This window comes from Dasypus novemcinctus, chromosome 6, assembly GCF_030445035.2.
Source record: "Dasypus novemcinctus isolate mDasNov1 chromosome 6, mDasNov1.1.hap2, whole genome shotgun sequence".
NCBI classification, from domain to species: Eukaryota; Metazoa; Chordata; class Mammalia; order Cingulata; family Dasypodidae; genus Dasypus; species Dasypus novemcinctus.
This window is the reverse complement of record NC_080678.1, coordinates 36,106,930-36,118,153: the sequence shown is the minus strand read 5'-3', so window position 1 is coordinate 36,118,153 and position 11,224 is coordinate 36,106,930. Positions and strand designations below refer to the sequence as shown.

The 11,224-nt window shown below is 54.5% G+C and overlaps 1 protein-coding gene and 1 pseudogene across 1 annotated transcript; both read right to left on the bottom strand.

Moving 5' to 3' along the window:
• Positions 1-774: 774 nt before the first annotated feature.
• On the bottom strand, positions 775-7,272 carry KAZALD1 (Kazal type serine peptidase inhibitor domain 1). Its single transcript, XM_058298526.2, has 6 exons — positions 4,422-7,272; positions 3,505-4,055; positions 2,212-2,372; positions 1,741-1,888; positions 1,465-1,559; positions 775-942 (listed from the first exon to the last, which is right to left on the bottom strand). Exons 2-5 carry the CDS (start codon positions 4,001-4,003, stop codon positions 1,465-1,467), a joined length of 903 nt encoding a protein of 300 aa, XP_058154509.1. The 5' UTR covers positions 4,004-4,055; positions 4,422-7,272; the 3' UTR covers positions 775-942.
• On the bottom strand, positions 4,943-6,233 carry LOC101447666 (aminoacylase-1 pseudogene; annotated as a pseudogene).
• Positions 7,273-11,224: the final 3,952 nt, after the last annotated feature.

Genomic DNA, 11,224 nt, shown 5'->3' with positions numbered 1-11,224 from the left:
ATCCTGGATTACGCCCCTCCCAGGAGGCCGGGTTCCCTGCACTGGGACCCAGAACACAAGCTCAGACGCCGACAGCGTCCCTCCCGTGCTGGCGCCAGGCTCCGGGTGGAGCCCGGGCACGTAGGAGGCGGTCGCCATCCATACGCAGGGTCTCCGCCTGGCTGGCTTCTTCTTTCATTCTCTTCTCCAATCTTCCAGTACACATTTTCCCAGCCCTGTGTCTCGCCAGCCTCCCTGGTCTAAGTAAAGAGAGTGTGGGAAGAGATTTGGGGAGCCATAGGGCCTGGATCTGAGAGGCGACCCCCAGCCAGACAGGACAGGTCACAGTCGGAGGAGATGAGGGATCAGGCTTACCATGGCTTTGTCTGGGGTCAGCCGGGAAATGAGTGGGTTCCTTTAGGCAGCTGGGGAAATGGCCAACTTCTCCCTCCGCCCAGGCTAGGATTTCATACTGCAGTCCTAGCCACGTAGACCTGGTGTCCCCAATCCTCGTGGGGAGAGTGCCAGAATGAGGTGAAGAGAAGGACAGGCTATGTACCTCTCTACCATACCCCCAGGGGACACCCCTCTGCATGCAGATGGCTCTCGCCTTCCTCCTGAGAGGCAGAGCACAATGGAACTCAAGCCTTCTCTCTGCTCATCCGGGCAGGCACGTGCTTTGAAAGCAGGACCTGCAGCTTCTGGAAGTCAGACTCCTACTTGCTCAGGAGGCCTCCCAGGAAAATGTGGTCTTTATGTGCACATCTGCATGAACTGTCTGTGCATCTGCGCATCTTGGTTTGTTCACAAGTTTTATTGGGTGCCTAGTCTGGTGCTAGGCATGGTAGAGATACAGAGTGGTAGAAGACATGTTGCTGGCCTCTTGAAGCTCCCAGAACAATAGGAAAAATCAGGCATGTCCATCAAACTGCACTGAACTAAACCATGCTCTCCTGTGCTCTCCTGTACAGCAGACAGCAAACAGCAAGGAAGAGTGCAGTTAGTGAGGGTGACTAGAACTTAAGAGAGGGAAGGCCTCTGCAAGATGAGTTTTGAGGAAGGGTAAACTGAGGTGAGGCATGGGTTAGGGTCTGGAAAAAGAACCAGAAAAGAGGTCTAGCTGGGGGCAGTTAGGAGACTGGCTGGGCTGGGCTGGAGGGAGGCTGCCCAGGAGAGTGGAGGTTCCTGGGGTCTGCGCCACTGTGAGTCTGCTCTGGGTGCCTCTGCCCAGCCACCCCCAGCCTGGTGAGCAGCAGGCAGCTGCTGGCGCGGCTGAGCAGTCCTGGCCAGGGCATCTCCTGCATGGGTGCCCCCCCCCCCGAATCTCACTTCTCCTGGCCTCAGCCTCTCCCCTTCCCTTTCTCCAGCTTTTGACTCCCCCCACAGCATGCTGCCCCCTCCACTTCCCAGATCTTTCCAAGAACAGGAGTGAGCACAATACCCACTCACCCCGCCCCCCCCCCCCCATGGCCCAGGGCTCAGGACCTAGTAGTAATCCTCGCCCTCTTCGCTCTCAGCCTTCTCCTCAGGAAGCAGGTTCAGGGGCCGCAGCTGAGGGATCCCCGTGGAGTTCAGCTGGTCTGTAGACACACGTGGGCAAAGGAGAGAGGGCAGGAGAGAGGGGCTGGCAGTGCCATCTCCCGTGCTTGTGTGGGCACCCACGCGCACATACACACACGGGCTCCATTTCCTACACACACATCCAGCGGCCTTAATCCACCACCATCCTCCCAGACCCCCGAGCTCAGGGCTCCCCCTTACCCGGCGTGAGCACTGTCAGGCGAGCTGGGGCCTCGGCCTGGCCCAGGGCATTGCGGGCAAGGCAGCGGTATGTGCCCTCATCGCTGGGGCGCACAGCCTGGATCTGGAGCCAGCCTGTCACCTCAAACCTCTGGGGTCCTCCCCTAAACTGGAGCCAGAGGAGGAGTCAGCAGAGTCTTCCTAGGGCAGGGGTGCTTAACCTTTTTTGTTCCACGGACCCCTTTGCCAGTCAGGTGAAAACCACGGATCCCATATTAAGTCCACACTATACTGTGTATTATTTAATAAATACATCACACCCGCACCAACACATCCCCACAAGAATAATGTTTTTTTTGAATTTTCATTTTAAGCTCATGGACCCCTTATATCTTTCCACAGACCCCTTAGGGCCCGTGGACTCCTGGTTAAGAACCCCTGTCCCAGGGGGACCCTGAGCTGCCCAAAAAAGCTTCTGTCTCCTGTCCCTACCTGCACAGAGATGTGGGGGTCATCCCCTGGCAGCTGGATGTCCAAGCCGTCCTTCCTCCACTCAACAGAGGCCATGGGGTAGGCAAACACCTCACAGCCAAAGATCACGTCCTGCCCCGTCACATTCCAGACGTCATATGGGTGCGACACAATCTGGGGCTCTGGGGTGGAGGTGGGAGGCTGAGAAGAGGATGGCACATCCAGCCCAGCAAGAACCCAAAATACAAACTGTTGTGGACAAGTTGGTGGGGGGAACACAATATGCACTGAGAATAAACACACCCATAAACATGACATCACACATACTCAGTTACATGCGTAGATGCAGGTACACACAGGGTACAAATGCAGATGTGGAGATATGCAGACATACACGCACATGCTCACACACACAGCCCTGCAGACACGATGCACAAACAAGCACAGACCCACACCCTGTCCCAGATTGCTCCCCTGTCCTCGGCCCACCCTCCAGGCCTTCACCACTCCCCCATCCTGTCATGCTTGTAAACAACACCTCCACCTCCCTCCTGCCACCCTCCCCTTCTCTAACCAGGCCCAGTTCCCAAAGCCCCAGAAGATCCCTTCCCCCACCCGACACCCTGGGGGTTCCATGTGGTAAAGGCAGAGAACGAGAAACCGTGGCTGGGCAGGGACAGGAAGCCTGGGGGAGGAGTGGGGGCGCCAGTGGCGTGAGACCCCTGTAGGGTGTTTGTGCGCCTGGCAGCCCTGGTCAAGCCAGACCCCTGCTGGGGCTCAGGAAGTGAAAGTTACTGAGGCCTCCAAAGAAAACTAGAAGCCTGAATGGCCCAGGGCCCCTGGGAGGATGGGGGAGCTAAAAGCTCTCCCCTCTCCACTAATCCCTAAGCGCAGGAAAAGGGGCATGAGACTGAGTGGACAGCTTGCTCTCCCAATCTGATTGCCTCTCACAGGAACCCAAGCCTAGCTTTCTGGGCTCCTGCCGGTCTAGGGAAAGTCTGGGGCTCTCTTAACTCTCTAAATGTGGAGACCATCCCTTGGCTATGAGCCCACTCCCTCAGAGGGTCAGTCCCAGGAAGCCAGGTCTGGAACTTTCTGGCGGCTCAGCGCACGCAGCTTGCCACCGTACCTTGGGACTATCACCTTCAGGGGGCGAAGCGGCCTCTGCGGCCTCGCCTCTGGTAACTGGCCTCTTGGCTTCCCCGGCCTCCTCTGTTTCGCCGCGCTGGCCGGAGACCAATGCCGTCGGAGGGGGGGAAGCAGTGCCTTGAGAACCCGCATGTGCTGGGAGGAGGGGCCCAGGGCAGTGCGTACCGGCTTCGCAGGGCCCCGAGTGTGCCACGGTGAGGTTGGTGTCGGGCCGAGCGTGGGCCGCCTCCTGCAGGCGGCAGATCTGCGCGTACGTGCGGCCGTCGGAGCCGCAGAGCGGCCGCTGCGAGCTGCAGGCGCACAGCGGCTCGGGCACCTCGCCGCGGCTCAGGTCGCCGCCTGCGTCCAGCCGGCACTCAAGCTGCTCGCCGCAGCGCCCGTAGAAGTGAGCGCTGGGGTCCAGGTCGCAGAGCTGGCCCTCGAGGTTGGCGCATTCCCAGCAGCAGCCGCACGCGTCGCGCACCTGGCCCGCCAGGCAGCCCCGCGGCGCCGCGCACTCCTCCGGCCGGCAGGGCGCGCAGCCCTCGCCCTCCGCCAGCAGCCGCAGCCAGCCGCGCTGCAGGTAATCGGGGCCCGCCGACGGCCGCGCGCTGGCCGGGGGCGGCGTCCGCACCAGCAGCAGTAGCAGGGGCAGCGTCAAGGCTGCTGCGGGCGGCTGCGGCATGGTCAGCTGGAAGCCCCGCGAGCACTGGGGGCATCAGCGCGTTGGCGGCACCCTGCCAGGGAGGGAAGCCAGGTCAGGAGGTCCGTTGCTGCGCCCAACGACTAACCTCATTGCTCCTTGTGCCAAGGCTCAACCCCAACACTGCCCCCTCCCTTGCTACCTCGGGGCAAGTAGTCCTTCAAGATAGAGGTATATGACCCAGTTTTGCCGGGTGACAATCGACTGGGCTCAGACACACCCACCCACGCCAGCAGCAGCAGCAGCGGCACCACATATAAACCAACTCTGATGCCTCCCGCCTCAGTGGTGGATGGGAATGGACGGCTCCGTCCTGTTAAGCGGGTGGAAGGCTAGAGGGCGAGAGGGAATAATGTCCTAGCAATGGGGAGGGGGGGGAGGGAAGACCCGGGGCGCTCACCTAGCGTCGCTGAGTAGGCCCTTCAGAGCCGCCGGGACTCCAGTCTGAAAAAGCAGGCAGTGGGAAAAAAAAGTAGAGGCGCCCAGCTGGCTCGCCCCTGCGGGCCACCTCTGCTGGAGCCTGAAGATCGCTGAGAGCCCTCGGGCTTGGACTTGGAGCAGCTCCTCCGCCCCCTCTCCCCGCCCCTCCTCTGCCCCCTCTCCCCCCCTTCCTCCTAGATCTGAGACAGCTAATTTTATGCAGCTGAACCGGACCAAAGTCACAGTGAGAGTGGAGGAACTGTAACCAGACACTGAAGCTGAAAGGGAGGGGTGTGAGGTCCAGAGAAGGGGCTGGGAGGGGTTGGGAGGATATGCGGAGAGTGGGGGTGGTTGCCGAGCTCAGAGTTGGCTGAAGGGCTTCAGCAAGGCCCTGTCCTCTCTCCTCCCCATCTCCTCGGAATTATTGTTGGGCAGAGGGAAGGAGAGTCCATGGCACTGGTGGGGGGTAGGCTCCAGCGTAGAGGCTGGGGAGTGCAAGGCTCAGCTGTCACCATGCAGAGCAGGCAGTAGGTGTGTGTATATGTTCACCCCCTGGAAGAACACAGCCTCAGGCAGCTGCTTGTCGTGATCATGGGAGAGAAGACCAAGGATGAGACCTCCACGTGCGGGAAGCCATGGCTCTCAGCGGCAGCCAGCAAGATCTCAGGCTCCAGAGTGAGGGCCATGTCCTTGCAGACCCCACTAAACACAGCCCATTAGGGGTCTGAGGTGTCAGCAGACATCAGTAGGGGTTCCATCCACTTGTGAACAAACCTGAAGGTGACCCCACTTGCCAGCCGCCTGGCACAAGCCCAGCAGCTGCTCCTCAGAAGCCTTCAGATCCACATCAGGTGCCACGGGGAAGTCAAAGCTGACACTCCTGGTAGTAGGTACCACATTATAGGCCATGTTGCCCTCCAGCCTAGACAGTTCCCAGAGGTCATGTTCCCCTACTCTGGGTAGGGGTTTGACTGCAGCCTCTGCCTCTCTTTCTCCCAAATGCCAGAACTGAGCTCACAACCCTGTGCAGCTTCTCTCATGCTGTGTCCTGATGAATCACAAGCTATGGCCCAGCTGCCTAGAGATTGTGATTCATAGCCAGGGGCTCTGCTTGCTGGAAAAGACAGTAATGGTGTAGGTGGGGTTGACTGGGCCTCATCTAGGGCAAAGCCAGTCCTTGGGGCCTGGAACGCCCGCCACGAGTGACACCCCCCAATCACTTCATGTGCCACAAAGGTCACATGGATGTTCTGGGGAAATAGTGGCCCTTGACTTTCAGCCTCCTCACAGCCTCAAGATACAGGAGGCTGATGACGCACTCCATGTCCGGCACAGGCCTGTAGCTCTCAGCATCCTTGAAGGCCTCAAAGGGGGCATGACTCCAGGGTTTCTAGGACAGGCACTTCATCTATGCATTAGCTGGGCAAGGAGGAAACCGTGGACTTGGTGCCTGCCCAAATCAGCACGGTCGCCATTCGGCCAAGTGCCACCTCCTCTTTCCCACAGCCCAGGTCCAGCTGGCGGGCTCTTTTCTCCAGGAAGGCCATGCACCCCCAGGGTCCCCTTGGGGCTGGACGATGTGGATGCGCAAGTCATGGTAGAGGTGCCTTGCAGAGGGGCGCACGCCCTTGGGACCCTTGCAGCCATGGCTTGGCGTGTGTTGAGCTTGCTCTGTCCTGGTCTTGATCCCGCACTCGCTTCTCAGCGCCCGCCCCAGACTACAACCGGAACTCAGGGGACTGCGAGGCAATGGGCTCAGAACCGCCCGGGCACGCCCACCACGTGGACGGACTCAGGGAGCTGGGCGGTAGGCGGGACCGAGGACTGCAACTAAGGGCCCTCCCAGTCCAAGCGACCGCATCCGCGTGGGCGCGGCCCGCCCTTGATTCCGTCCACCGCCGGGTTACCAGCCTTATGATTTTATCTTCCCTGCGGTCCACTGGAGCAGCTGCATACCGCGGAGGCAGTGTGAGCTTTGATGCAAGTCTTTTTACATCGATGTCTGGGCGCTCCTGGAGGGCATAGCCAAACAAATGTCGCCTGGCGCAGCCAGGGCCAGCTTCCACGGGCCGGTGTGGTCTTTCAGAGCATCCCTCTCCCCTGGACTCCACTTTCCCACCAAGGCGCCGACCAGAGACTCAGCGCTGACATCTGTGTCCCACATCTGGTCTCCTAATCCTCCCAACCGTCCCACATCCGGCAGGTGCTTCAACCCGCGGACGGCCGGGGTGACTAGAGGTCGGAGCCGGCTAGCGGCCGCAGGAGAGGCAGGCGGGGCCTCCCGGGATTATAGGTTATGGCTAGGAAGAGGCAGGGCCGGAGGCGCTGTGTCCCACAGCCGCCACCACCGTGGCACTCGGCGCCCCGCGCGGGGAAAAGAGCGTTCCTGGAGGCGCGCCAGCCCCGCCCGAGGTCGGCCGGGCCCCGCCCCGCCCCGGGCGGCTTCTGCCGCGTAGCCGCAAGCTCTTCACGGGCGGAAACTGCGGCTTGCCGCCGGGGAACGGGCGGTATTTAGTGGGCTCGACCCAGAATGCCCCGGTCCCTGCCCCCGGAGCGGCACGGGACCGAGGGTTCCCCAAACCAACCCCGTAGCCCAGCGCGGGACTCCCGACCGCCGCGCGAGTACGGGCGCGCATGCGCACTACATCCCCAGAGAGTCACGCTGCCGAAGGCCACCCCAGTCGGCCTCGGCAGAGCGCGCGTGAACTCGGCCTAGCCCTTTCACTTAAGGGTTCCGGAACCGAGCAGACGCCGCCCCCAGCAGAGAGGTTCTGAGCCTGGTGGGCGAGGGCAGCTACACGGTCACCTCGCGCTCTAAAACTTAGTGGAGTGTCAGGAAGTGAACATCACGCGAGGGCTTGTAACTTCGCGAGATTCAAACAGGAAGTCTAGGAATTCAGACCTGGAAAAGCCCGCCGGTTTTAAACCGGAAAAAGAATGGGCGGAGCTAGCTGTAGCTGATAGTCGTAGGTAACCCTTTGTACTTGGGAGTAAGGCAGAAGGGAACTGTAAGAAAACTTTAAGAAGCCCGAAGTAGGTTGGGAGCGGGAGGAAAGACTTGGAAGGGCTAGGCTGACTAAAGGAGCCACCCAAGGAGAGGGCTCTGTCTGGGACAAAACATCTTGGGGGCGGAGACGGTTGCCTGGGAGACAGAGCGGAAACAGAGCGGAAATCTCTTAAAGAATTGCTTCTGGCTCCAAGGCCTGGAACCATTTAAACAAACTCCACGGACCTGGAAACTTGTCACGTTGTAGCCGATTGTTTAATTTCAGTCTTTGGTAGGTTTTAAGCCTCTGCTAGCGGGAATCGTGAGTAACTCACTGCTGTATACTGTGAACTTGCCCCACGCTTGGCGCACAAGATTCTCGGCAAATATTTGTGCATTAAATGTAAAAAAAAAGATTTTTCTGAATGTGAAAGTCAAATTTAACCTGCATTTTCTGAGTCGCTGCTGGAGAAGGCTGGATAGACGGGGAGCGAGCGCCCTCTAGTGGGTTTGAGGTTAGTGACGCGATCACGACGGTGCATACAATAAGCTCGAATCAGCTTTTATTAAGTAGAGATTTGGTTCCAGGAAAACTCTACATATTGTAAAAATACTTTTAAAAGGGAGTTGTTTTTCATAAGGCAATTTAAACGTCTGTATATGTTCCAGATCCTCATGATCTAACACTTTTTACCCATTAAACCTCCAAAACATTCAGTAACATACGCATATCATAACTAATCAAGAAATACCAAGACTTTGATGTTTTTATTTTGGAAATGATGACTCTATAGGATCATTATGGGTTCATGCAAAATTGTAGGGCCAAAGGAAAAGGATTCTCTAGGTGATGTGAGTACTGCAAGGAAAGACCAGAGCAGGTGGCAGCATCCTTTCTACATGAGTGAGATTAGATTCACGTGAAGAGTGTAAAGTTATAATTTTTTGAAGAACAGAGGTCCTACCTACTTTTTTTTCTTTCTTGTAGATGCTTCCATTAAATAAGGAATGAGGTATAGAATGCAGTTTGCATCATAGCATGGAGTTCACAGATTACCATACCTTCCCTTTCTTTCAGCCACTCACCCATGAAATAACTGAAATATAATGACTTACAAGGAAATGGGTCCTATGCAAATTAAAAACATAAGATGAAACGAGGTATAAAATGTCAGTGTGTAACCTGGTAAGAAATTACATGGGAAGATTCACTTTCTAACCTGCTGTGTAAGCTCTGTGTTTTGTGTTTTTTTCAGGAATGTTTTTATTCTTATAATAACCAGTAACTAGATGCCTCACCCAAAGAAAATAACAAAAAAAGTAAAATCAATTTTAAGAAAAATCAACTTAATGCAAGATCAACGAGTAATATAAAAAGTTTCTGTAACAACATCCATTCTTGATATTAAGCTATTTACAGAAAATATAGGCCTGCCTAAATTTTTGGAAATTTCATATCTACAGTGCTTTGTTAACCATTCTGTACATCAGAATGGTTGTACAGCCGCCCCCCTTGTGGCTTGCTGGCTGTCTGCTCTCTGTGTCTATTCACTGCATGCTCTTCTGTGTTTTGTTTTTTTTACTTCTCTCCCTTATTGTTGCCTCATCTTGCTGAGTTGGGTCTCCACGGCGCTTGCAGGCTGGCCTGCCTTCACAAGGAGCCCCAGGCCACGAACTCAGGGCCTCCCATATGTAGATGGGAGCCCAACTGATTGAGCTACAGCTGCTTCCCCAGAACAATAATTTTTAAAAAGTTAAAGCACAATATAAAATTATTTGTTCACAAGGCAGCAAATTTAACGTTCCAAAATGGTGATACTATCCATGGAAAAATAACATTTCTACTTTTCACAACTGACAACCATACTTCTTTAGACTACAACACAAAATACTCTAGTTTTGTAGTTTTTAAAAATTTATTCCCCCCTTCCCCCAGATGGTTCTTTTGTCTGTCCGCTTATTGTTTCTGAACTGAACCCGCTCCTCTTACATGGGAGGGGAGTGCCCAAGAGGCTGAGCCACATCTGATCCTTGTGGGCTATGGCATCTGCTGGCTTGTGGCATCTGCTCATTTAGGCATCTAGCTCATTGTGCTGGGCATGGCATCTGCTTGTCTTCTTTAGGAGGCACCAGAATCCTAAACCAGGACCTCCCATGTGTAGGCAGGTACCCAATTGGCTGAGCCACATCCCCTTTCCTCTAGTTTTGTTTTACTCTTTGAAATTTAAGATAAAAGATGCCCAGTAGTTTAGTGTGAAAAAGCTTTGGATTTCAATGTTATCTTCAGACTGAGGGCATGGTTGCTGAGTCACACAGAAGAGTGGTAAAGGAACAACAGATAAAGTACTTCAACTAGTCAAGTATCAAATTCAAATATAAATCTATTTGCCTTCTGTATGGTAATATAAGTGTTTCTATGTGTATGTATATATATGTACATGTATATATATGAATAAATCCACACACATTTATAAAATTTGTTTTCAAGAGTAACTAGTTACTAATAAACTAGTTATTGACTGAAAACACTGTTTTTGATCCCTTCCATATACCCCTATCTCTCCTGTGAATATAACTTCTCTGTGGAGGTAATGGGAGCTCTGGGTTGCAAAAGAGAGTTTAGGTAGAGAACTCAAATATGCCTACAAATATTTAAAGTGAGACTCTCTAAATATCATGTTTTCTGTTATACTGTTATATCCTTGATTATTCCCAGACTGTAGGCTACTACTCCCACTGTCCTATAATATGATGTGGGGCCAAGAGGAAGACTCAAACACATGCAATACTATTACCACTAGTACTAGTAGTGTTACCAGATTTTGTTTAGGTTCTTGACTATGCTGCGGAAATGAATTTCAAGAGCATGTCAGCTGAGTTAGGCCAGTAATTTATTAAGGAAGGGAGAGAAGAGAAATGGGAGAAAATAACAGATCATGGGTCCCAGGTAGAGAGGAAGGGGCTGAAAAGTGGTAAAGAGGGCTGATCAGAGAGCACAGTTCCCCGTTATGGATTATAAATGCCCAGGTTTTACTTGCGTGGCCATCATGGCAGAGGAAAAACGGCGAGAGCAGGACACAGAGGGCAGGGCTAGACACACAGACCCGCACTGCCACCAGGACATGGTGAAGGCAAGAGCAGGGGTCCAAAGGTGAGAGAGGGAATTTAAGCCTTGTGCCTGCTTTTTCTTTTTAAAGATTTATTTTATTTATTTCTCTCCCCTCCCTCCCCCCCAGTTGTCTGCTCTCTGTGTCCATTTGCTGTGTGTTCTTCTATGTCTGCTTGTATTCTTGTCAGCGGGCACTGGGAATCTGTGTCTCTTTTTGTCGCGTCATCTTGCTGCGTCAGCTCTCCGTGTGTGCGGTGCCACTCCTGGGCAGGCTGTGCTTTCCTTGCGTGGGGCGGCTCCTTACGGGGTGCACTCCTTGCGTGTCCCCCTACATGGGGTACACCCTTGCATGGCATGACACTCCTTGCGCACATCAGCACTGCACATGGGCCAGCTCCACACTGGTCAGGAGGCCCTAGGTTTGCACTCGCTTATCAGTTGGGCCAAATCCTCTTCCCTGTGCCTGCTTTTTGAACTATTATTCCACCCGTTTGCTAATGGCATAGGAGGAGTCCCAACTGTTTATTGTTTTGATTGATTACCCCACCCATCAATCCCCTGGGAGGGTCCAATGATAAAGTCCTTGGGGAATATCTGGGGCTTCTCCTGGCTTCCAGAGGAAATCTTGTTCTGAATGGCAGAATCTTGGGGAGGGTCTTCCAGCAGCCATCTTGGGTTATTGATGTCC